At 42.9% G+C, this 23,477-nt stretch overlaps 2 protein-coding genes across 6 annotated transcripts in view; one reads left to right on the top strand and one right to left on the bottom strand.

The window, feature by feature from the left end:
- The window catches only part of PAICS (phosphoribosylaminoimidazole carboxylase and phosphoribosylaminoimidazolesuccinocarboxamide synthase), a 43,249-nt gene that overhangs the window by 5,526 nt on the left and 14,246 nt on the right, over nt 1-23,477 (bottom strand). For 4 of the 5 annotated variants that reach the window (XM_065060967.1, XM_065060966.1, XM_065060965.1 and 1 more), the window contains 8 exons: nt 23,298-23,384; nt 19,926-19,997; nt 18,807-19,208; nt 17,321-17,386; nt 16,067-16,257; nt 5,711-5,753; nt 4,884-5,081; nt 226-404 (listed from right to left, as the gene is read on the bottom strand). In XM_065060967.1, the coding sequence (XP_064917039.1) occupies nt 226-404; nt 4,884-5,081; nt 5,711-5,753; nt 16,067-16,257; nt 17,321-17,386; nt 18,807-19,208; nt 19,926-19,997; nt 23,298-23,384 (1,238 nt within the window). Of the gene's footprint in view, nt 1-225; nt 405-4,883; nt 5,082-5,710; nt 5,754-6,059; nt 6,105-16,066; nt 16,258-17,320; nt 17,387-18,806; nt 19,209-19,925; nt 19,998-23,297; nt 23,385-23,477 lie in introns of those variants that run through there. The other variant, XM_065060969.1, reaches the window with a different exon arrangement.
- PPAT (phosphoribosyl pyrophosphate amidotransferase) overlaps nt 6,147-23,477 on the top strand; it is a 48,168-nt gene continuing 30,837 nt past the window's right edge. The window contains exon 1 of the mRNA XM_065060992.1: nt 6,147-6,423. Within this exon, the coding sequence (XP_064917064.1) occupies nt 6,296-6,423 (128 nt within the window). The 5' untranslated portion in view covers nt 6,147-6,295. The remainder of the gene's footprint in view (nt 6,424-23,477) is intronic.

The raw sequence follows: 23,477 nt of genomic DNA, 5'->3' as shown, positions 1-23,477 counted from the left end.
GTTTTCTTTGATGGCCCTGTATGCCAATATTGCATTATATACACTTCAGATAAAACCGCTGTTAGACAAGAACACAAGAAAACATTAGAATGGCAAAACTACCAACACTAACAGGATTGGTCAGCCACTACTGCTACTTGCTTTATTTGCGAGCAGTTTTAAGGACATAATACAAAATTCTAGCTCTATTTAAATTTGATTAATATCACAGGAAAGGAAGCTTACCTTGTAAAACATCTCAATTTTGGGTGGGTAAAACTTATATCCTTCTTTAACACCAGGGTTTCTTTTGAGGAAGGAGCCAGTAGCAATTCTTCTGCACACCCATTCAATTGGGATCATTTCACAGTGAGCGGCTATGAATGCTGTGTCACTCTGTTTCCTAACAAAAGCTGTTTTGATTCCTAAATATAAAGATGGCAGCTTAGTTCCATTACCAGGCACAGTCCACAGCTGAAACAAGTCACAAACATCTTTAAGTACAAACTGAATCTTGTTCTTATCTAGACTTAAGGGATGCACTGAATCTCTTCAGGGTATTTTAAGACCACTCTTGCCTTGCAAAAGGTGATCAATGCAGTTACCTTCCACAACTCATTAGCTCTGCCAGTTTTATCATGCAACACTCTCCTGTAGCTCAGAACCTTATGCCCTGGTCAGAAGTCCTATTCTTGCAAAATTTTGTTAATGGACATTTTTAAAACTCCATCCCTCACAATGGTTTGTTTTTAAACAAAAGTTAGCAGCAACCAGGTACCAGGAAGATCCATCATAACCTGCAACAGTAATTGGAGGCTTTCAGAGGAGTTTAAGAAAGGCAGCAAAACACAAAAGTATGGTAGTCTTTACTACTTAGTTGAATAAAGGAGGATGGGGCAGGGAAAATGACTTAGTCCTCTCTTCCATTACAAAACAACATCTATTTAAAGCACTACATCTTCAGGAACAGCCAACATGTGCAGATAACCACTGCAAGTGCAAAATGGCTCTTTTTTCAATTTCACTTTTGACCGAAGTCCCACTTTTCTCCCCTGAGGAGAACGGCCAAGCCCAACTGGTATCTGCCAGAAACAGAAAAAGGAGCTGTATCCAGTCAAAGCAAGAAGTAGCTCTATTCCATTCCACTTCCAGATCCATAAAAGAAGAGTTAAATCTTAAAATATAGTATTAACATTGACTCTTCTGATTTTGTTGCATTGCCCTCAATGGCAGAAGGATTTAAATAAACAACTGCATATCATGTTACTTCTAAATCCAGGCATTAAGGCCCCCGCACGGTTTACTACTACATTTTTCATCAGTGCAGATGTGTGCTTTTGAAGGGCTGACTCCAGTGCTATTTTAAAGGAGAAACTTTAACAGAACTTTGTAAATCATCACCTTTGAAAGGGTAGGTTAAGAAGAGTTGCACAAAGCAAACAAACAACTTCTACAATGAGGCATTCACGTTATCTGGAACTTATGCCAATCAAATAAGCAAACTGATGAAGAACCCCAAAAGTTATTCTGTTGCTTTAAAATGCAGCTGCAGTTTACTCTGCATATTTTTCCACAGCACCTGAAGTTACTGAGTACAAAACATTTAAGGATCTTCGAGATGTCTGCAGCATGGCTCCTTCACAGCTGAAGTTAACAACTGAAATATTTAATATCCTACAGAAATTATCTTCACAATTGCCTATTTAAGAATTAGGCAAAACAACTCATTAATTGTTCCTAAACAAAACCGAGTAGTTTTGATCAACTGCAGATATAATTAGAAAGACCTTGGAGGCTTCTTTGTACTGTATGCACAACAGGCTTCCCAGGAAATCCAGCAACTGAGGATTATACTGAATTACTTGATCACAGTTTTTTCTTTCCCCACCAATCCATTTGCAAAATATGTTGGTGTCAGCCCATACTTTAAGAACAGCTTGCACATAAACTTGATAGATAGAACTCTGTGGAAACCATCTTTCTCTTCCCTGTGTATGAAACACACTAGGACTTTACTGTTTGACTATCTGAGAACTATTACTACACTAACAAATAATACAACTTTTGGAGTAACTCAGCTGGTACTTGAGCAGTTTTTGTGTGAATGCTCCAAACTGCAACGAGCACACAGCTCTAAGACGTTTTAACCAAGTTCACTGAACCTGTATTATAGTACTGTTTGCAGACTCAAGTTCAAAAGCTCAAGACCAGCAATGTAGGAAGTCAAGGAAAGGAGCCAGGAGACCTGTGTGGTTAAACAGGGAGCTGGGTAAGCTCAAGTGGAAAAGGAGAGTTTATAGGTCATGGAAGGAGGGGCTGGCCACTTGGGAAGAATATAAGGATGTTGTCAGAGGATGTAGGGAGGCAGCTAGGAAAGCTAAGGCCTCCTTAGAATTAAACCTGGCAAGAGGGGTCAGGGACAACAGAAAGAGCTTTTTCCAATACGTGGCAGATAAAACTAACACCAGAGGCAATGGAGGCCCACTGATGAACAAGGTGGGTGCCCTGGTGACACAAGATACAGAGAAGGCGGAGTTACTGAATGCCTTCTTTGTCTCTGTCCACACTGCTGGAGGCTGTCCTGAGGAGCCCCGTACCGCTGAGGCCCCAGAGGAAGTCAGGAAAATGGAAGAGTGTTCCTTAGTTGATAAGAACTGGGTTAGAGAGCAATTAGGTAATCTGGACATCCATAAATCCATGGGTCCAGACGGGATGTACCTGCAGGTGCTGAGGGAGTTGGCTGAGATAATTGCTAGACCGCTCTCCAACATCTTTGCCAAGTCCTGGGAAACGGGAGAGGTGCCTGAGGACTGGAGGAAAGCAAATGTCACTCCAGTCTTCAAAAAGGGCAAGAAGGAGGACCCGGGTAATTATAGACCAGTCAGCCTCACCTCTGTCCCTGGGAAAGTGATGAAACAACTTATCCTTGGTGCCATCTCAAGGCATATCAAGGAAAAGAAGGTCATTAGAGGCAGTCAACATGGCTTCACCAAGGGGAAGTGACGCTTAACCAAGCTCATTGACTTTTATGAGCATATAATCAGGTGGATAGATGATGGCAGGGCAGTGGATGTGGTCTGTCTTGATTTCAGTAAAGCATTTGACACAGTCTCCCACAGCACCCTTGCAGCTAAACTGCTGAAGTGTGGACTGGACGATCGGGTAGTGAGGTAGACTGTGAACTGTCTGAAGGAAAGAAGTCAGAGAGTCGTGGTCAATGGGGCAGAGTCTAGTTGGAGGCCTGTATCTAGTGGAGTGCCTCAAGGGTCAGTACTGGGACCAGTACTATTCAACATATTCATCAATGACTTGGATGAGGGAATGGAGTGTACTATCAGCAAGTTTGCTGATGACACCAAGCTGGGAGGAGTCGCTGACACTCCAGAAGGCTGCGCTGCCATCCAGCGGGACCTGGACAGGCCGGAGAGTTGGGCGGGGAAAAATGTAATCAAATATAACAAGGGAAAATGTAGAGTATTGCATCTGGGTAGCAACAACCCCAGGTTTCAGTGTAAGTTGGAAAATGACCTGTTGGAAGGCAGTGTAGGGGAAAGGGACCTGGGGATCCTGGTGAACAACAGCATGACCATGAGCCAGCACTGTGCCCTTGTGGCCAGGAAGGCCAATGGCATCCTGGGGTGTATTACAAGGGGGGTGGTTAGTAGGTCCAGAGAGGTTCTCCTTCCCCTCTACTCTGCCCTGGTGAGACCACATCTGGAATATTGTGTCCAGTTCTGGGCCCCTCAGTTCAAGAAGGACAGGGAACTGCTGGAGAGTCCAGCACAGGGCAACAGAGATGATCAAGGGATTGGAGCATCTCCCTCATGAGGAAAGGCTGAGGGAGCTGGGTCTCTTTAGCCTGGAGGAGACTGAGGGGTGACCTCATAAATGTTTATAAATATATAAAGGGTAAGTCTCACAAGGATGGAGCCAGGCTCTTCTTGGTGACAACCAATGATAGGACAAGGGGCAATGGGTACAAACTGGAACACAGGAAGTTCCACTTAAATACAAGTAACATCTTGACAGTGAGGGTGACACAACACTGGAACAGGCTGCCCAGGGAGGTTGTGGAGTCTCCTTCTCTGGAGACATTCAAAACCCGCCTGGACGCCTTTCTGTGTAACCTCACCTAGGCGTTCCTGCTCCAGCAGGGAGACTGGACTAGATGATCTTTCGAGACCCCTTCCAATCCCAAACATACTGTGATTCTGTGAAAACTCACCAGCGCAAATTCCTCTTCACAACTTGCAACCTTCTCAAAAGACACTCCAAAATGCTTTCTCAAAAAAAGGTACTGGTTCCATTTCTGGAAGTGTGCTACAAAACTTACTTGAGTGACTCAAATTAGTTATATGCTCCATTAAAAAGTATTCCTGATGCTAGAAGCAAATTGGGTCTTTCATGGCAAACATTAAGTTCCTGATAGACTCCATACAGACCAAAATATAAAATACTCCTCTAATTTTATCTTTCAACACTCAGTCACAAATTCCACAAAGCTTAGACAGAGTCTGGTAGTGCCACTAACTAGCAGTGATTTCTGTGCAGGCAGATGTAGCAAGAAATTTGATAAAGATCCCATACAGTATTACAGGCAAGGGGGTAGGGAAGAACTGACAAAGGTAGAGGGGAGGATCAGGAGTGTAATCCAAACAAGCAGGAGATACTATTGTAGTGTTATCTGCGATTAGAAGATTACTTCAGATGGTCTCATGTTCCAGGTGAACAAGTCACCCACCCAGCTCTGCAGTACACGAGAGAAAAGTGTAACTAAAAACTAATAGAAAAGACACGCAAAAAACCCATCAGAGCCTCAAGGCAGGACAAACGAATACATATAATACTGTTTTGTAACAACATCTGTAATATGCAGGCATGTATTCTACTTTTGAAATACTTACCAGCTTCCTGAAGCAACTGAAACACACAGCTAGTCGTTGTATTAGAAATGGCAGCCTTCCCTTCCATTCGGTCTTTCCTGGCTGCATTTCCCGCTGTTATTTGGTCTTTCGACTGCATGAGAACACATCCCGGAATATCTGGCAGCTCGTACACTTCTTTTGTTTTACCTTCATTAACTTTTTTACCAAGTTTCAGGTCTAAAGAAAAAAAATCAGTTTCAGATTCAAGTAAGGTTTTGACTTCTGCGTGCAAGCCCAAGCCCGCAAACTTCATCAGCTGCACGCAAAGTGAGACCCAGCAGGATCCCGCGCTGCAGCCGATGAACGCGACGAGCACGCTAGGCCCGCACCTCCAGGGCAATTTGGGCAGGTTTTGCTTTTGAGCAGCCGCTCAAAACCTGCCCGGGCGACTCCGGCAGCACGAGGGAAGCGCCCGTTAACGGCAGGCAGCGTTTCGCGCTGCGCTCCTTCGGACAAACCCGGAGCTGTGGAAGCCGAACGGGGCGGCTGGGCAGCGGCAGCCGCCCGGAGCATCCTCCGCCCGGAGCGGGAGGAGGTCGAAGCTTCGGCTCGAAGCGTTCACCTGCCCCTCGCTGCCTCTCCTGCGGGACGGGGGAATGGGGGCGCCGTGGTCCCCTTCGGGCTGGGGACAAAATAAACTTAGGAAAGAAAAATTAAAACTTCGCGAGGAAAGAGCTCGCTTCCAAGAACCTACGAGCGGGAACCGAGCCGTCGGGAGCGGTGCCCCCCGACACCCCCCATGCCCGTTACCGGCCCAACGGCCGCCCCCACCCCGCGACTTGTCCAGCCGAGGGCCGGACAGTTACCTGATGCTGCGGGGGCCATGGCTGCGGCAGCGGGAGCAGGCACCTAGGGCACAGAACACAGGCTCAGCACACGCCGCCGGCCGCCGCCGCGGGGGTAAGAAGGAGCCGGCGGAAGGGGCGGGCAGGCGGGGCGGCGGGCAGCGGCGCCGGCCGCCAATCGTCGCCCAAGGCGGTGGGGACGGCCCGCGCCCTCTCCGCCCCGCCAAGCCCCCCGGGCGAACCCCGGCCGGCCGTCCCCGCCCCAACCTCCGCCACCCCCGCGCAAACACGGCCCCGGCCCGCGCGCCGGCCAATGGCGGCGCCGCGCCCGGCCCCCGACTCCCCGCGCCCCTTCACCTCGCGGACAAACCTTGCCCCCGCGAGGACAGCGCGTGCGGGGTCGCGGGCCTGGCGGGGGGCGGGGGCGGGGAGGGGACGGGCGAGGCGGCGGCGCGGGCCCGCGCGCCCTCCGTATGTAAATGAGGGGCCCGCGCCGGTAGGCGACCGGCGGCTCCGCGCGGCGCGGCGCTGTTGGCTGCGCGCGGCGCCGGCAGGAGCGCGCGGGAGCCGGCAGAGCGGGGCCCGGGCCGCCCGCCGCCACGTGCCATGGAGCTGGAGGAGCTGGGCATCCGGGAGGAGTGCGGCGTGTTCGGCTGCATCGCCTCCGGCGTGTGGCCCACCGAGCTGGACGTGCCCCATGTGATCACGCTGGGGCTGGTGGGGCTGCAGCACAGGTAAGGGCGCCGGGCTGGACGGGGCCACCGTCCGAAACCGGCGTCTCCGTGGCGGGTCGGGGGGTGGTCGTGGCCCCGCGCCGGCACGTGCAGCCGGGAGGGGAGGGGAGCGGAGGGGAGCGGCGCGGCCGGGGGATTCCCCGTTTCGGAGCGTCCCGTCCCTTCCTCCCGCTCCGCGCCGGCGGGGGAGCCGCAGCAGCATCCCGGTGGCGGAGCGCAGGGAACGCCCCACCGCCTCCCGCCCTCCGGGCCGGCCCCGCTGCGGGAGCAGCTCTCCGACGTGCTTGGGACTCGGCTGCATCTCGCTTAAGTCGCATCCTCCCCCAGTGCCGCCCGCCGCCGGGCGTGCGCACGGTCCGCGCTGCCCGGGGACCTCCGTGCGCGCAACAAGGCGGCGAGGATGTGCCCCGTTCAGCGGGCGCTGAGCCCCCCGCCCGTCCCGGCCGGCCAGCTCCGCCGCCGCCGTGTCACATGGGCGCCGACCCCCTGCCGGAGTCGCGGCGAGGCCCGGCGGGTTTTCGCGGCGTTACTCGGGATACGCGAAGTGTAACTCGCACCGATCGGCACTACTGAAACGAAGTGGTTCTTAGGCATTGTTAGGCCCCTACGAGCCATAATTGTTTGGATTAATCACCGTGATATAATAAAACTTATTTTCTACCGGCCGTCTATGGTGATCTAAAACTGACGGGATTCACTGTGATCCGTGTGGATGCGGAGCTGCAAAATGAAGTTTGGGTTCTGCTTCTGTTTGGTATTCAGAGTAATTATATTATGCACTGACATATGCCAATCACTTTTTCAGGGGTGCCAGAAAGGTATTCTCTGTCTTGTGGGAACACATGCACAGCCAAACACGCACATGCTAGTTATTTACTATATGTTAGGCTTCTATAGTACAAATACCTATATACTATGCTTAACTCTGCGTTTGCAGAAAGTGAGCTAAACAATCATGTTCCTGACAGGCTGGGGAGGTGGGCTTCTCTACACACGCACTGAATAGATAAAATGAGATTCTATGATAAGTTCTTTATATTTTTGAGGTCACAGACCTGCAAAGGATGCTCTGAACTTTTTATGGACCAACAATAGAAAATTATTCACATTGAGATTTTCTGTTTAGTACAGATGAGTTTCATGTAATTTTACTGGTGAAATGCTGCATCTCCCTACATTACTCTGATATACTAATAATTTTATTTGGGTTGCAGACGTATTGGTAAACAAAATATATGTTTGCCAGTGTCCATCAAAAAATGTTTTTATTGGAAATGATAGAGCTGCAAAATCCAAGTACCAAAGACAAGTAATCAATAGTCTCATTTTACGTCATGCCATTTTTCTTTGAGGAGGCTGGAAAAAAATCTTACCTCATTTGTGCTTACACAGATGGACATGGAGTTTCTCTGTTGGAAATAACATGATTGATGTATTTTCATTACTTTGCAGCTTATTATCTCAATTTTAATTGCAACCTCATTTAATGGTTTTCCAATACACCTTTTTTTTTCTTCTTTTTTTCTTTTTTTTATTTTTTTTTTCTGATGGGCACTTGACAAGTCCCCCTGTGTAGGACACAACTGCAGACAGTAATACTAATGTTGTAATTGAAACTGTAAGCAATTCACAAGTTCCACGGGAAGTTACACACCCAATGGTGTACATGCACTACCTCTGATTCTGATCTTCTGCCTCAGTAGTTGTCAAACATTTTAAGGGACCCTTTCTTAGAGGCATTATTGCATCCATAAAGTGGAAGTCCGTTCAATTAGGTATACCTTTGCAAGCACTTAATAACATTAAATTAAATAGCTGAAATGTTAATGTTCCCATTTCCATCTTTAATGTTTCTCTGTAACCTTTTTGCATTTTTCCTACGGTGAGGTGTAGAAAAGGTATAATCCCTATCTGGAAATAAAAGGATAACACTTATTTTTCTTCTCTTTTTTTGGAATGTATCTTGAAAACCAGAATTAAGATTTAGCATTAACTGTATCAGGAAATTTCATTAAGCCCATTCCTTTAAACTTATAAACTAAGAGATAACCATATTCCTCTAAAAGTAAGTAAATATGAAAGAGAAGTATGGTAAATATTAATGGGCAGCCCCAGTCAGGTCCGAGTGACTAACAGAAATTTGATTGACCACTAGAAAATACAGTCCTTAAACCTGCCTTCAAATTAGTAAGGATGTCTAGGTAATGAGTACTGCCTTCAGGTACTTTATATGCAAAATAGTCTTGTGCAATAATCAAATCACACAATTTGGCCCTTGATTCATCTTAAATTTAAAAAACCCAGAATATTCAAGCATGGCATTGTATCAAACCAAATTTTCTAGATGGCTTATCCACAAAGAAGAGGCAGTTGTCGGGGAACATATTATAATTTCTAATATTTGAAATCTTATCTGTGTCCATAAAGATCCAGAGTATTTGTTACATGCCACAAAAAAGCATGCAGCATAAATTCCTTGTGCTTCATGTTCTGATACAGCTGGTTGCAGCAAGGCAAACAACTTTGCCGTTTCTCATAAATGGCCTAAAATTAGATGATAGTTTGTATTACGGTATTAAAACGATATTACAGCACTGAAGAGATTTACTTCAGTAAAGATGTTTGTAACTGAAAACTTGAAACTCCATGCACTGGATCAAGCCACCAAAATATTTAAGTGTGTATTCAACGGCATGTGTTTGGGTGGTGCTCTTTGTTTCACTGAAAATCAGGTATGTAATTGTAAGCAAAGCTCTTGAGCGGGCCCACAATTAGGTACATCATGAAAGACAAAAGAGAGACTTGGAATTTCGCTATCTTGACATAAGGAACAACTTTAAAAGTTGCATGTTTGTTTTGTTTTTTAATTAAAATGCGGCTGCGAGATGATTGAGGCTTAAATTTGTATTATTTTGTAGCAGAAGTTAGAACATGGGTTTTAGATTACTTTTACTTTATAATGGTGAGCTGCGAATTAAAATGAAAACCAGTATATTCCTACTCACAGGTTAATCAAGGCCTTCCACATGCTTAAGAACATTGTATCAATTTAGGACCATTTGAAAGTGATTTTCATCTAGTTTTAACACATTTTACAGCTATGTTAGCAGTGAATTCTCGTTATGTTTGAAACTTTAAAGCTGCTAAAGCTAATGCTGTTACTCCAGCATCAACACTAACAAGGCTTAAAAGTGGAGATTCTAAATTATCTTTACAATTTGTGAGCCAGGGAACAAAGTCACTGCAAAATCCACTGACAGCAGGCCAAAATAAAGTCAGAGGGTATTGGTAAGGAGAAGGACTTACTTGGGGGCGGTGAGGGAGGAGGAGTACTTTGAGTTGCAAATCTATTAAACGTCATTTGAGTCCTTGACCCAGACAAATTTGTGAAGTTAAACTTGGAACATGTGTGATTTCTGTTAACTTTTTGCAAAATAGCTTGGAAGGTATTTTTGGCAGTAATACTGTGTACCGAAACCTGCGTGTATCCAGCTTTGTACTGACTTTTAGCAAAGGCTGCTTCTGTGCAGGTGGAAGCCCTGTTAAGTTCAGGGAATACTCCTTGTCTGAACTCACTGGGCCTATGTATAGAATTTCTTATGAGAATCAAAGTAAACGAAGAGTGGAGGCTTGGCCAGCATGCTTTTTTGATACTTTCCCTGTTATTGTCCAGTGTTGAAACCCACACAACAGAATAATCACCAGTCTAAGTTAAGAATTTTTACTTCTCTTTCAATCTGGTAAAATTACTGGTTGCTTCCCATTAACCATTCTTCCAAATACCTACACTCAATACAGCATAATGACAGTGTTTATCTACACTTTACATACATCATCTTTGGTACAAGATAGATTTTTTTTAAGGCTATTTAACAAGCTATTGGTATCCTATCTTGCACTGTGAATCTTTCAAACAAAAATCTTGACGTTGCAATAATATTTGGATGGGAGATTTCTGAGGAACGTGGATATGCTACAGGTAATGATCCTGCTAACTTGGTTTGCAACACGTCTACCTCTTCATTACATCTCAAGGACCCATTATGGGTTCAGCAGGTCCCCCATCCCCAGATGCAGGAACTGCAGTGTTAAATGTTTCAATTGTCTAAACGCCAAATTACGTTATTAACCATATTTCTGTCTAAATTCCCCATGGAATATACGGGATGACATGTTTGTCTAGCTAGTGACTGAATCTGTATGCTGTTTTACCAGAACATTCATGCTGTATGTGCTGGTAACACACTCCTGAGTATTTAAGAGACACTGAATGTGGATATAGAACACTTAGTTCTATCTTGGTTTACGTTTTTAAGCCATTCTGTGCTACTAGCTGCTGACAGCCCAGTACAATTACAAAAAGCCACAAAGATTACTCCTCCAGGAAGAGAGGAGTGAGAGCTTTTTGCTGTGGAGAGCTGTTTTGGTTGTTTTACATAACTTCCTGCAGGGCTCAGGTTCCTGCATGCTCGGTTTTGGAAACTGAAGATAATCCAGATTTCCATTCCATCCAAGTTCAAATCTCTTAGATGCACATGTCACAAAATGTAGTTTGGTCTTAGCTCTTATCTCTGGATGTGGAGTGACCAACTGGAATGAGATAATGTAAGAAGGAGTGGGAAAACCAGGAGGGAAGTGCCAAAATGTATATACAAAAGGACATTTCAGAGACAGCCATTATGTTTATTGTGGCCAACAGGCTTTCCATTACATCGACCTGGCCATAGAACTAGGGGTGAGACTGTTCATTTCTCTTCATATGGCCTGTAGTTAAGTCATCCATGTAGGCATGATACAGCTCTCCAGTAATTTTCATGGGATTGCTCTGTTGGCTTGTCTTCCCATGCCTTAAATTTGAGCCTAATGGATGGAGGGAGGGTTGTACACAGCACAGGAGGTTCATGCTGAGTAGTTCAGTTCAAATAAACTGTCCTGGCTGCTCTTTCTGCCGTGTCTCACACTGCTTTTCTTGAACTTAAAAAACAGGGTTGTTTGGAGAGGCTTTTTATTAGGTTAGTTTTAATTTAAATCAGCTCTGTCAGTTGGTTAACCACTTGGCCACCTGAGTGCTTGTGCCAGCACACAGGAGACCTTGCTGCAGGAGAATAAACAAAGGGTGAGAGTCTGGAGGGAGAGTCTTTAATCCAACAGTGATGGCGATAGTGCATGTGGATCCACCAACAATGCAAACATCTCTGATCCCTCAAGCTCATTTTCCACTCCCTTGCCCCAAATATAGTTTGGTCTACCGGGAAACAATCTAAATGGGGCATTCAGAGGACTTTCCAGGGTAACAGCCCCATCAAAGAGGTGTAAAGTGACGCATTCATCTCAGTGAATGGGTGTGCTTTAGAGAATAATGGAGCTTTTTAATATAGGTCAGAGTGGTGATTGCTTCGCTATCTGCCAAACCTCAAAGATTTGAGTGTCACCATTTGCAAACTGGAGAGGAGAAAGATTTGCCCTAACAGTAATGGGAATGGACCCCTGCTAACAGTGCAGATATTTGAGGAGGGAGAAGAGCAAAGATTTTTTTTTTTAATAGGATAACTACTTTTGCCATTATTACTTGGTGTTAGTTTTTATTCTTAAGATGGATCATTTTCATGATTTAATTTATATTAAGATTCCCTGGAGCAGTTAAATGGAAACAACTTGGTCTGGCCTTTCTGCTAAAAGGAACCATGTTGTGGATCTATGTCTGAGAAGGCCTCTACTCCCACACCCTTTCTATCTCATCATAGTGCTCTCATGCATAACCACTTAGCATGTGTCAGATGGTGTCCTAAGTTCCATTTAAGTTGGCCAGAAGTGTGCCTAGGCTAAAACTTGTGTGGCTGTAATGAATGTAAAGGTGTGATCCCACAGCACAAGTGGATATAAAAATAACACTGGAAGGATAGGCTGGATTAACTAATGCTATTTTTGAAGGGACTTTTTTTGATAAATCCTTCACTCTAGCAGTTGGTGTTCTATTTAGCCCATTGTCACTAGCATGGGAGATGCTGTCAAAAGGAGACAGACTATAGCTCTGGACAACCGCAGTTCTAAATGTGCCACATTCCTGTTGTCTCTAAGCAAAAAGTGATGCAGAATCATAACTACAACTGCAGTGAAGAAGGGTTGTCTTGATGCCACTTTGATCAGTCTATTTCAGCATTATACATATTCAGGTAATTGTTATCTGTATAAATAAAAACATAGATATTAGATGATGCAAATGCCCCATGCACTTGACATCTTCAAAAATAAATGTGAACAGCAGGCAAGAAGGACATAGCTTTCTGACAAAGCAATTAGAAAAAGAAAGCTATGCTTTGCAGTTGCAAAACAGAATAGAAGTGGAATCCCACACAAAGGGAGGGCCACCCTCTTTGCACATTGGTCTGTCAGGTAAATCCTGCTCCCTGGGAAGTTTTATGAGGAAAAATACCCTTTTACTTGGAAAGCCGCTTGTGTTCTTATTTTTCTGTCAGTTATTGCTTTGCGTCTACCCTCTAGTGTTGATATGAACAGTTTCCAAGTAGAGACTGCAAGTGTGCTCTGCGATTCTCTGCTCTGACCTACTAAGAATTTAGACAGTCCTTTGCTTCAGTGCTTTTGTGCAGTTCTCACCTGAACAACAGCATTTAAAACCAGATGCATGTTTCTTTAAAGATTTGCTTATTTTAGTGAATAAAGTAAGTCCTTATTTTTTTATTTTCTGGAAGAAGATAAAGTGTTTTGGGGGACACTGTACTGAATGACAGCAAAGTTTTTGAAAGATGGGGATCCTTGTGCATCACTCAGAATTTTATGTGAAATTTGCTATCTTTGCAGTGACAACTGCCTCCGTCAGGTCAGGCAGTCACACTGCAACAAAAACCACCTTTCATCTCCTCAGTGTTACGGCTGGCACATCTGAGAACTTGCTGGGTTGCTTCAACTCACTAACTACACAGAAAACCACTTCTTTTTTTCCACCAGCTGGGCTAGTCTTGTGTCATGTTAGTGAGCTGAACTATATAGGTGATCCAGCAAGCATCAGGTTGCTCAGAGTAGACATATACAAAACGGGATCTTGTTGCAATGAGTTATCAAATCAGCTTCAGCTGCTTTGTGCAGTTTCAGCCTTGCACTCGTGGAACAGAGCAGGTAGCGCAAAACGTGTAAGTTATCCACATTATTTTCAGTACAGTTATTTTAAAACGTTAATTTAAATTTAAAGTGAACTAAACCATTTAAATGTGCTGGAGTTAATTAGGGTTGGATCACACATTTTTCTAGCTCACACGTGGAAGGAGTAACCCGTGAATTTAGTGCTGCTAAGAATGGCGAGGTCTTCAGCTGGCTCAGCGTGTTCTAGAAGGATACCTGCCTGTGCCATGATGGCGGGGACAGATGCTTTGTTTGCCTACCAAGGACAGCAGTTCTGCATGCAAGTAATATAATAGATGCAAGTTCAAGGATGTAAATAATTAACCATAGAGCAGGCAACAAAGCACTATATCCAGTAATATCTTCTGTGGAACATTTTGTGAAGAGGGACTTGGGTGGAATTTAGGCCTCTGTGTATGAAAAAAATGTGGTGGCTGTTGCAGTAAGGACTTGACTGTTTGACTTCAGCTGTGCCCTTGTGTGTGCCCAGAACTGCCCTAGCTTTGTGTCTATGCCTAAAAATGACTGAGATCCAGAAATGAGTTGTTTTGCTTTAATACACTGAAAGGAAAACCCTGGAAATGCATGCCTTGCAGGCAGTATAGGTTATAGAGTACTGACACAATCAGAAAATGCACTAGTGGCTAGTAAGATTTTGCAGAGTAATGGTTAGTTATGGCATGGTATTTTTCACTATGTCATTGTTCCCTGCACTGTTTCTATGTTTTTCGTACTTCATTTGGTTACTGGACAAGGCAGACCCCTTGCTCAGTACAGAACAGGTACCAGAAACCATACCTGCCATGTCTAGATGAGCATCAACTTTGTGTACTTTCTTTCTGGTTCATTGAGTTCTCCAGTTCATTGCTGCACAGCACCATACCTTCAGCGGGCAGGTAGGGATGGCCCCCCACCCCAGCACAGGCAGGTGGTGAGGCTAGCAGGAGGGTAACTGGATAAAGGAAGTTGTGTTTTCCCCACCAACCTTGCTTAACCAAAAAGAAGTTCTCTTATGGCTTCAACTGTTTGGTTAATTGCAGAGGACTGACTCGCCAGGAAGGTCATGGAGATGGTAACTGGAAATGATGGGATGAAATTTTAACTGTACATGTTTTCTTTGATCAGTCAAAGTGTTATTTTCTTTCAATTAAACCTATTAATTGTGGGATGCAGGTGAGCCAAGGCATGTAGACAGAAGTTATATCTTTTATTAGACTAGCTGACATCACTGCCAAAAGCTCATAGTTAAGGATTATGATGGGAACTCATACTTTACAGAATTACAGAATGTTAGGATTGGAAGGGGTCTCGAAAGATCATCTAGTCCAATCTCCCTGCTGGAGCAGGAACACCTACGTGAGGTTACACAGGAAGGCGTCCAGGCAGGTTTTGAATGTCTCCAGAGAAGGAGACTCCACAACTTCCCTGGGCAACCTGTTCCAGTGCTCTGTCACCCTCACTGTCAAGACGTTACTTCTTGTATTTAAGTGGAACTTCCTGTGTTCCAGTTTGTACCCATTGCCCCTTGTCCTATCATTGGTTGTCACCAAGAAGAGCCTGGCTCCATCCTTGTGAGACTCACCCTTTACATATTTATAAACATTAATGAGGTTACCCCTCAGTCTCCTTTTCTCCAAGCTATAGAACTCCAGCTCCCTCAGCCTTTCCTCATGAGGGAGATGTTCCACTCCCTTGATCATCTTCGTTGCCCTGTGCTGGACTCTCTCCAGCAGTTCCCTGTCCTTCTTGAACTGAAGGGCCCAAAACTGGACACAATATTTCAGGTGTGGTCTCACCATGGCAGAGTAGAGGGGAAGGAGAACCTCTCTGGACCTACTAACCACCTCCCTTCTAATACACCCCAGGATGCCATTGGCCTTCCTGGCCACAAGGGCACAGTGCTGGCTCATGGTCATCCTGCTGTCTACCTGGACCCCCAGGTCCCTTTCCCCTACACTGCTCTCCAACAGGTCATTCTCCAACTTATACTGGAACCTGGGGTTGTTCCTACCCAGATGCAATACTCTACATTTTCCCTTGTTATATTTGATTACATTTTTCCCCGCCCAACTCTCCGGCCTGTCCAGGTCTCACTGGATGGCAGCACAGCCTTCTGGAGTGTCAGCTACTCCTCCCAGCTTGGTGTCATCAGCAAACTTGCTGATAGTACACTCTATTCCCTCATCCAAGTTGTTGATGAATATATTGAATAGTACTGGTCCCAATACTGACCCTTGAGGCACTCCACTAGATACTGGCCTCCAACTAGACTCCGCTCCACCACAACTCTTTGGCTTCTTTCCTTCAGCCAGTTCACAGTCCACCTCACCACCTGATCATCCAGTATAATACCTTGTTTAATTTAAATCACGGAAGGTGAATAAATTAAAGGGGAGCAACCATATATTCATGTGGGTGACCGACACTCATAAATAAGTATTTAATTTCTTACTATCTGAGAGAATCTCTTTGCATGCTAATTTGGCAGAAAGTTCAGTGAACCAACCTGTTGTATGGCAGCTGGATCAGCATACAGCTGTGTTCTGCTGAGGTCTTGCATTTCTTCCTGCTTACAAAGCCTTTCTAACAGTAACTTTTTGCCTTCTGTTACTGTGTGCACTCTCTCTGTTAATAGTTTTTGGAAGTCAAGTATGGTGTTTTCAGAAGCACTTTTCTTAAGTGGAACAGGTGACACCTCTGTGGACAAAAGCAAAGTATGTAGTTAGAGGGCACAAGTCAGTGAACTGCTGACATGGAAATTTAGCACATTCTGCATTCTCTTAATGCTGTTCTTCTGTTACACTCTTGGCAGGTGTTGCCTTATGTTGTGTAAGGGTCATTGTATAACAATGGAATGAAGCAGACCTTGTCAAATTCAGTCATACTTGAAACTTTCAGTTTTGCCTAGCTACTGCCTTCCGCAAGACGTACTTATCTAATGGGCGATAAATGAAAGTATATTTAATCACATAGAGTTAGTCCTGTTAGTACAGTTTGTGATGGTGTGCTGTGCAGGCTGAAATCAGAAATGTGGTGTTCAGATCTGTGTTCATCTATAGACAAGACATAATTTTAGTATTAAAAACAGGGGGGAGCCTCCTAAAAATCTTAAGTTTATCATCCTTCATGGTTGGACTTTTTATTTAGGGCCTGACAATTCTGCCAGGAAGAACAGCTCCTGACCTTTCCTATATCAGACTACATGCTGCATATTCCTATACATACCTTCATTTTTTTCTCTCAGTGATTATACACTGTATCTTCTCTTTGGAATAGATGTCTTAACCTGTTTTCTCTTGCACAACATGCTAGACATTACATGTCTAAACACGTGATTTTTCCCCTAATTTGCTGACACATGGTACAATATGAGGAAACCACAGCAATGACTGTGATATTGTCCCTATTTTCCTCTGAGCAGCACAGGTAATTAAGACGTCTTTTAAAAAATATTTTTATTTTTTCCTTGTACTTGATTCTTATAAATCAAAGACGTATTTCCTGATGTTTACCTCATTTATATCAGGAATGAGGACCGAAATAAAGATGTTGCAGTTTTTCTTAGGCCCACATTTTTATCAGGACTCTTCTTTTGCAGATTGTTGAAGGTGAGAGAAGAATGCTCGTTTGGAGCTTGGTGTTAAGTTCTAGGAATTTTTATTTTTATTTTTATTTTTTTTTTACTGAGTACTGGAAACTAGAATCTGGAATCTAATTCAACAGCAGTGTATAGATGCTTTAAAAAGTCAGAGGCTCTTACCATCATTCCATGTTTTTCTCTTGATACCAAAGGATCCTGTATTTCCTGTAGCATCTCTCACTGAAACTTCAAGAGAAAGGCAAAGTGACTAAGTATTCTGCAGAGATTCTCAAAGCACAGTCAGTCACACACCAAAAAGCTTTATACTACAAAAGCAAATGCATTGGGACAAGTGACCTGGAGCAATGAAAAACTTATAGAAAAGTTAGGTGCTGGGCTGGCCCACAAAATCAGGGTGGAGACACATTTACTTGGCACATGCCTCAAGCAGCTTAATAACTAAAGCTTCTTTTCTGAAAGGTTATTGTTTTCCTGTCCTCTGCATCAGCACAGATTACACAGTCCTTTTCTAGCATGCTAAAATGTAAAACAGCCAGGTTGGCTCAAAAATTCTTGGTGTTGACAAAATCCATTCACAGAGAGCAGAAATGAGTAGTAATATCTTCATGTTTTGGATTTGGAAGAAAATGTGTGTCTCAAGAATGTGACCAAGCACTAGAATGAGGCAGGTGAGCAGCAGTGGTGTCATCCCATGGCTGTGTGGATGTCATTCCAGCCACAGCTAACAGCACTACTGTTGGACACCACATTATGGCTCATGAGTGAGGACAGCTGGCTTTAGCATGGCTCCTGCTGTTTCTGCTCAAGCTGTCCGTTTGACCTCTGCTGCAGATATGGTTCCAGTCCTCAACTAACATTTGTGATGTTACAAATTATCTAACATATTGAGAAAAATCAGAAGTAGTTGTGCTTTACCATAACTCACTGAGCTTTAAGATGCAGTGCTTAAGTTCATTCTGCAAGAGCATCTGATGTGCCTGGGGCAAGGGCAGGTGCCTCTGAGAGCTGGAGCAGTTGTCCTGTCATGAGCACCCTTACAACAGACAGAAGGTTGGCTGTGTGGTTCCTAGATCAGAAGTCTGTTGGTACTAAAGTAGAAGTCAACTCTATTTAGAAAACTGATTCTGCTCTAGCAAAATTAATAAAATGATTACAAGTGTTCAAATAAACATCACTGCCCTTGACTTTTATCTCTCTTGATTGTGCTGTGAATTGAATTAATGAAGTCTGCTTTTTTGGAGACCTTGTACTTTGCTTGATTGTTACAGATTTCTGCAGTTCTAACTGGTATGGGCTTGCAACTCCCTGTCCATAAGACTCCACACACCTGCTTGATCTCCTCTAAAACCTGTGACCTTTACTACACCATTTCACCGTATCTCACTTAAACTTCCAAGAACACAAAGATTCTCCAATAACACTGAACACTTCAGATGCTTTCACTTTTTGTTAACATTTTCCCTTCTAAACTCCTCCGAAGACCATTTCCATTCACAGAGTATTGCCTACTTAACTGTGCAGGTACAGGTTCCTCAATTATTTTCCCTCCCCATTCTGGCCACATATTGCCTCCTACAGCATGGGTCAACAAACAACTTCAAGTTTCATTTTACACATTTTATCTCATCACTGAAGTTTTTAGTACCTGATAGGAGGCTTGAACTTTCACATCCCCAGCTGGAGGGACCAAGAGGCTGTCTTCTTAAGATACAGTCAACTTCATCATAAAATCTCATTTTTCTCCTGGGATTACCGAGATGCTCATATTCCTTCTGCAGTGCACGGTATTCATACTTTAGGTTCTTGTACTTTGTGCGACATTGTTTCCAGTCTCTGTCTATGCCACGTTTCATTAACCTTCTGGCAATTTCCTCAAATATTTCTTTATTTCTTGTGGCCCCTTCAAGCATTTGTTGTATCTTTTCATCTGACCATATATTTATCAGAGCTCTGACTTCATTATCACTCCAGTGTTTTCCTGCTCCAGTATCATTAACTGTAATAACTTTAAAGTGATTTTGTGTTTCTTCCAAGTGAATGTGATTGTCTGAAAATATAAATGAAACAACAACTGAGTATTGCTGAATATACATACGTTAAAGTGTAATTGTAGCTAATGATTTGGTAACAAGCTGAAGGATAAATTAATGTTTATAATAATCTCATTAGGAAAATCTTTTAACTTTGCAATGTTAATATCCATACATGATTATATTTCTCTTAAGTATGCAAAATATGTATTATAGCAAGTGAAATCTCTTGTTTCTCCAAGGCATATAAAACTCCACATTTTGTCAGTGCAATTTTGTTGCTGTTGTTGTCAAATTAAAGACAGATGTATCCCAGTGCTACATGCAGGAAAGCAATAGACCTTAAACTTTAAAAGCAACAATATATCAGCAGTGATAAGAAAATGTCTTTCTGGTATGATATCATATTAGAATGGCAAGGGAAAATATCATACAACTGAAAATGCTACTGTGGATTCAATAGAAGAAAAAAAACGTACTTCCATGTTCAGAAGTAGGCAGATGCTGCTCATCAGAGAAGTATAGAATGCAAAGTTGAACTACAGTATTAATGCAAGTTTTGCTCATGACAGAGAATAGAGCTATGAAACTGATTTTTAAATTTAGTGATAAAGCTTGACTGGAGTCAGAAAAGTAGAGCTGTGTTTACAATAGACATCTGGTTGCTTCAGCTTTGGTACTGAAATTAAAATGCAATATTGTTTCAGAATAAATGCATGGAAATTAATACTCACCTGTCTCGACTATCCTTTTTGCTATGGGTGTACAAGATCTGTCTTCTGAGGTAGTGCTTATAGAATCATCATCTGTAGAAATACACAGTTTTAAATAAAAGAGACTTAGACAAATAAATTGCTAATATTATTGTCATCCTCTGCAAGTAACACCTGTCTTCAATTAAAAATGTTGTAACCTATTAGTCTAACCCATCAGTTACAACTACTCTTCTGCCTCATGAGTCCCTAAATCAAATTATTGGCATTTCTCATAAGCCAAATCTTTCTTTCTGCCCCTGCATCCCCAAAAAGGCAGCTGTGGATGCCAACACAAATTTCAAATACTTGATTAAACACATAGGCATACATGAATGGTTTGTATCGCACGTCGATTTGCATAACATGTTTGTACACACAGATTAGCACAGGTGTGGCTTCCAGTTCTGTTCCTAGGTGATGTGTGTATGGCAGGCATGGTAAGGCTTTGGTGCCATTTGTAAGGGCACGTGTCTGCAGATTCACCCCTGTCTAACAGGGCTCGAGCCACAGCCTTTCCCTTCATGGGCCCGTGAGTGCTCCCCCGCTGCTGTCATGGAACAAGCAGGGACTTGGGCCTTAGGAGACCATCATCTCCCTCTCAAGTTTGGAAGCTCTGCATGTATTTTGGATGCAATGAGGAGCGGGAGGCACTGGCATGGGTCGGCAGACTTGCCTGTGGTGTGACTTTGCATAAGCTGCACTTCCTACTGCTGACAGGGCTTTTCTCACATCTTGGTGAGTTTTGCTGGTACAGCAGAAGGAAACTGAAAAGAGACCTTTGTGTCTTGTTCCTACTTGTTTTGCTCTATTCAGGACTTCTTATTACCACAAAAAAAGGTGATTTAGAGTCCCCTTCAGTAAGCTACAATGGTGGGTTTCAAAGCTGGGCTCTGAGGTGTGCCTTTAGCTGATTCCAGGAGAAAGGGCAGGAAGGGATGCTCGGTATTGTGCAGAAGTTTACATACTTCTGCCTGCCTTTAGGAGAGAGCCTTTTGGGTGATACAGAGCTTCTGTGATGGAGATAACATAAGCAGAAGGCTAACTGGAAAACAAACAATTCATTAATGCTTTCGTGGAAATCTTCAGCCTTAGCTTAAATTGTGCTTTCTATATGTAGGGATGGCTTTATCCAAAACTATTTTATGTGGCTTAAATGATAAAACAGGGAAGACAGAAGAACTATTTTTTATTCTACCAGCATCTGAGTTCTCTTCAAAATTCCATTGCTAACAGGATAGAAACATTATATTATTTTCCGGCATGTTTACAAAGGTGTTGTTTGTTTGTTTTTCTTTGCAGAGCTGAGGCTATTGCTTTGCACTCTGTCACAGCATTAAAACTATTCCCTTCAGAAGTAAAATTCAGGAGGCCTCAGAACTCTTGAAATCATGACTGGACACCAAACGCCAGCTCTGCTGACTCTGGGCTCATTTCCTCATGCTTGGGCTTCTCTGAGGCCCAAAGTTCACTTTTGTGTGGAATTACTTTTTGGGTTGGGAGGGAAAGATCAGTTCTCATCATTTTGGTAGGGAACGTCACAGACCAATTACCTTCAATACAGTTTTTGGTAAAGAGCGGAAGTAAATCTTCCTTATATGTTCTGAAAACTGAGAGTACAGTTTAGACTCTGTTAGAAATACGAGATTGTTGTTAAATAAGCAGTGGTTCTTTTGATGTTCTTTCTGTAATGGTACTTATTAATATACGCACAGAGTAGTACTTGAAATTCATATTTGCTTTATAACTTGCTGTCTTATGTGATTTGGCAAATACTTCTTTTCATAAGCTGCCATATGCATGAATAAATTTTATACTCACAGAAAACTTAGAATAAGAAACTATACCCTCATAAGCATATGTGTGATTTACTTGGGGTGCTAGAAAAAAAGTGTTTTTTCCTAAAGAGGCTACCCCACAATGTTTAAGAAAATTCTTGCATCTTCCTTTAACACCTGCAGCCATTGGAAATAAAACTTTGGGCCCAAACGAAGCAGTAGGTCTACTCCTGGGCTCTTCAGTGATTTATTTATTAATTTTTTAATCTATTATCAAAAACTCCCATGGCTTTCATTTATGTGCTCATTCTTTCAACCATGCTGGTTCTCTAATCTCTTTTGCCTTTGGCAGTGGCACTTGTGTACTGCTGACTTGGCGTGATTACTGTCCTCAGTTGGATAGTACATGACAGGGAATTTGTGTGTCTAAGGTAGTCAGTTGATTCACATGACATTTTACTCTGCGTCATTGTGTATGAACTCTTCTCTTTACTTTAGTGTGACCTCACTATGTCTCTGAACTTTCAGGGACACAGCTTTATTTTATCCTCAATGTAACTTGTGTTTTGAGTGTCATTCCTGTGATGACATTGCTCTAATGTCATCCTCAGTGTCATATTCCTTATAGTTGTCTTCATAATCAAGATCAGCTTATGCAAACAGTAGTAAAAGCTGTTTTGGATAGGGTGGCTCAACACCCAAACTCCAGATAACGTAATCGCTGAGAAGGAAGCTCTTGCCTGGATCACAGAAATATTGATGCATACAATAGAAATATTCTTATGGCAGAAACTTTCAGTGTAAAAAGACAAAGAATTGTTGTCCATAGAATCCTTGTAATAGATTTTTTTAATTCTTTCTATTAACTTTTGGGTATTACCAGCAGTATTGTAAAGTGTATTTTGATCTAGGATGTCAGGTCAAAAGATTTTGCCATCATTGTTATTTCCTCTGATGCTTTTTTTCATGACCAACCATGATTTCTAAGCTCATTTATTCCAGAAGATTAATATCCCTCCTGTATTCTAATGTTAAATTTTAACCTTTTTAATAAAACAAGTCTTCTGAATACTTGTCATTGAATATACGACTTCTACATATTGCTGACACTCTGATTTCAGTTTTACTTGTAAAATAATTCAGAATATTGATGGCGATTGTTTGATATTTAATAGCCTGAAATTAAATGTACTGTCTTGAGGTAGTTTGACAAAAGACAAGGCATAAAATGTCCAGTGTTTCTGAGAAAGCTATTATATTTAGCTTTCCAGTTTATCCTCTCTAGCAACTGTGTTTGAAAAAGAACAGTATTTGTGTTACAGTCAAATGCAGACTTATCACATCTAGCATAATAAGGAGTATGTTGTCTGGGAGAATAAGATCTAGCTATTAATTGGGGGAAGAAGAAAGAAGCGTTTATGCATTTTTGTACTATGAAATAAAACCCAGGTTTTATAATAACTTAGAAGCAGAACGAATATAGTGTGTGGGAATAACATATGAACCTCAGAAATCTGCAGTTCCTAAGTAAAGTAGAATGTGCTGTTGTAATCATCAAGACACAGAATTGACCTACCTATGTCAATTGTCTCCTTTTTTATTTGTGTGGCTTCCTGAGCTGCTGGGATGGAGTTGGCAAAGTCCCTCTCATCTTCAAGGATTTCTGTGAAAAAACAATGTACAGAATTCTTATTAACTAAACAGGTATTGAGTGATCTCTTGAGAATCACCAACTTCAGAATGCCGTTTATGATAA

The sequence above is a fragment of the Columba livia genome, chromosome 4, assembly GCF_036013475.1.
Source record: "Columba livia isolate bColLiv1 breed racing homer chromosome 4, bColLiv1.pat.W.v2, whole genome shotgun sequence".
Classification (NCBI taxonomy): Eukaryota; Metazoa; Chordata; class Aves; order Columbiformes; family Columbidae; genus Columba; species Columba livia.
The sequence above is the reverse complement of the archived record's forward strand: the minus strand, read 5'-3'. Positions and strand labels throughout refer to the sequence as shown.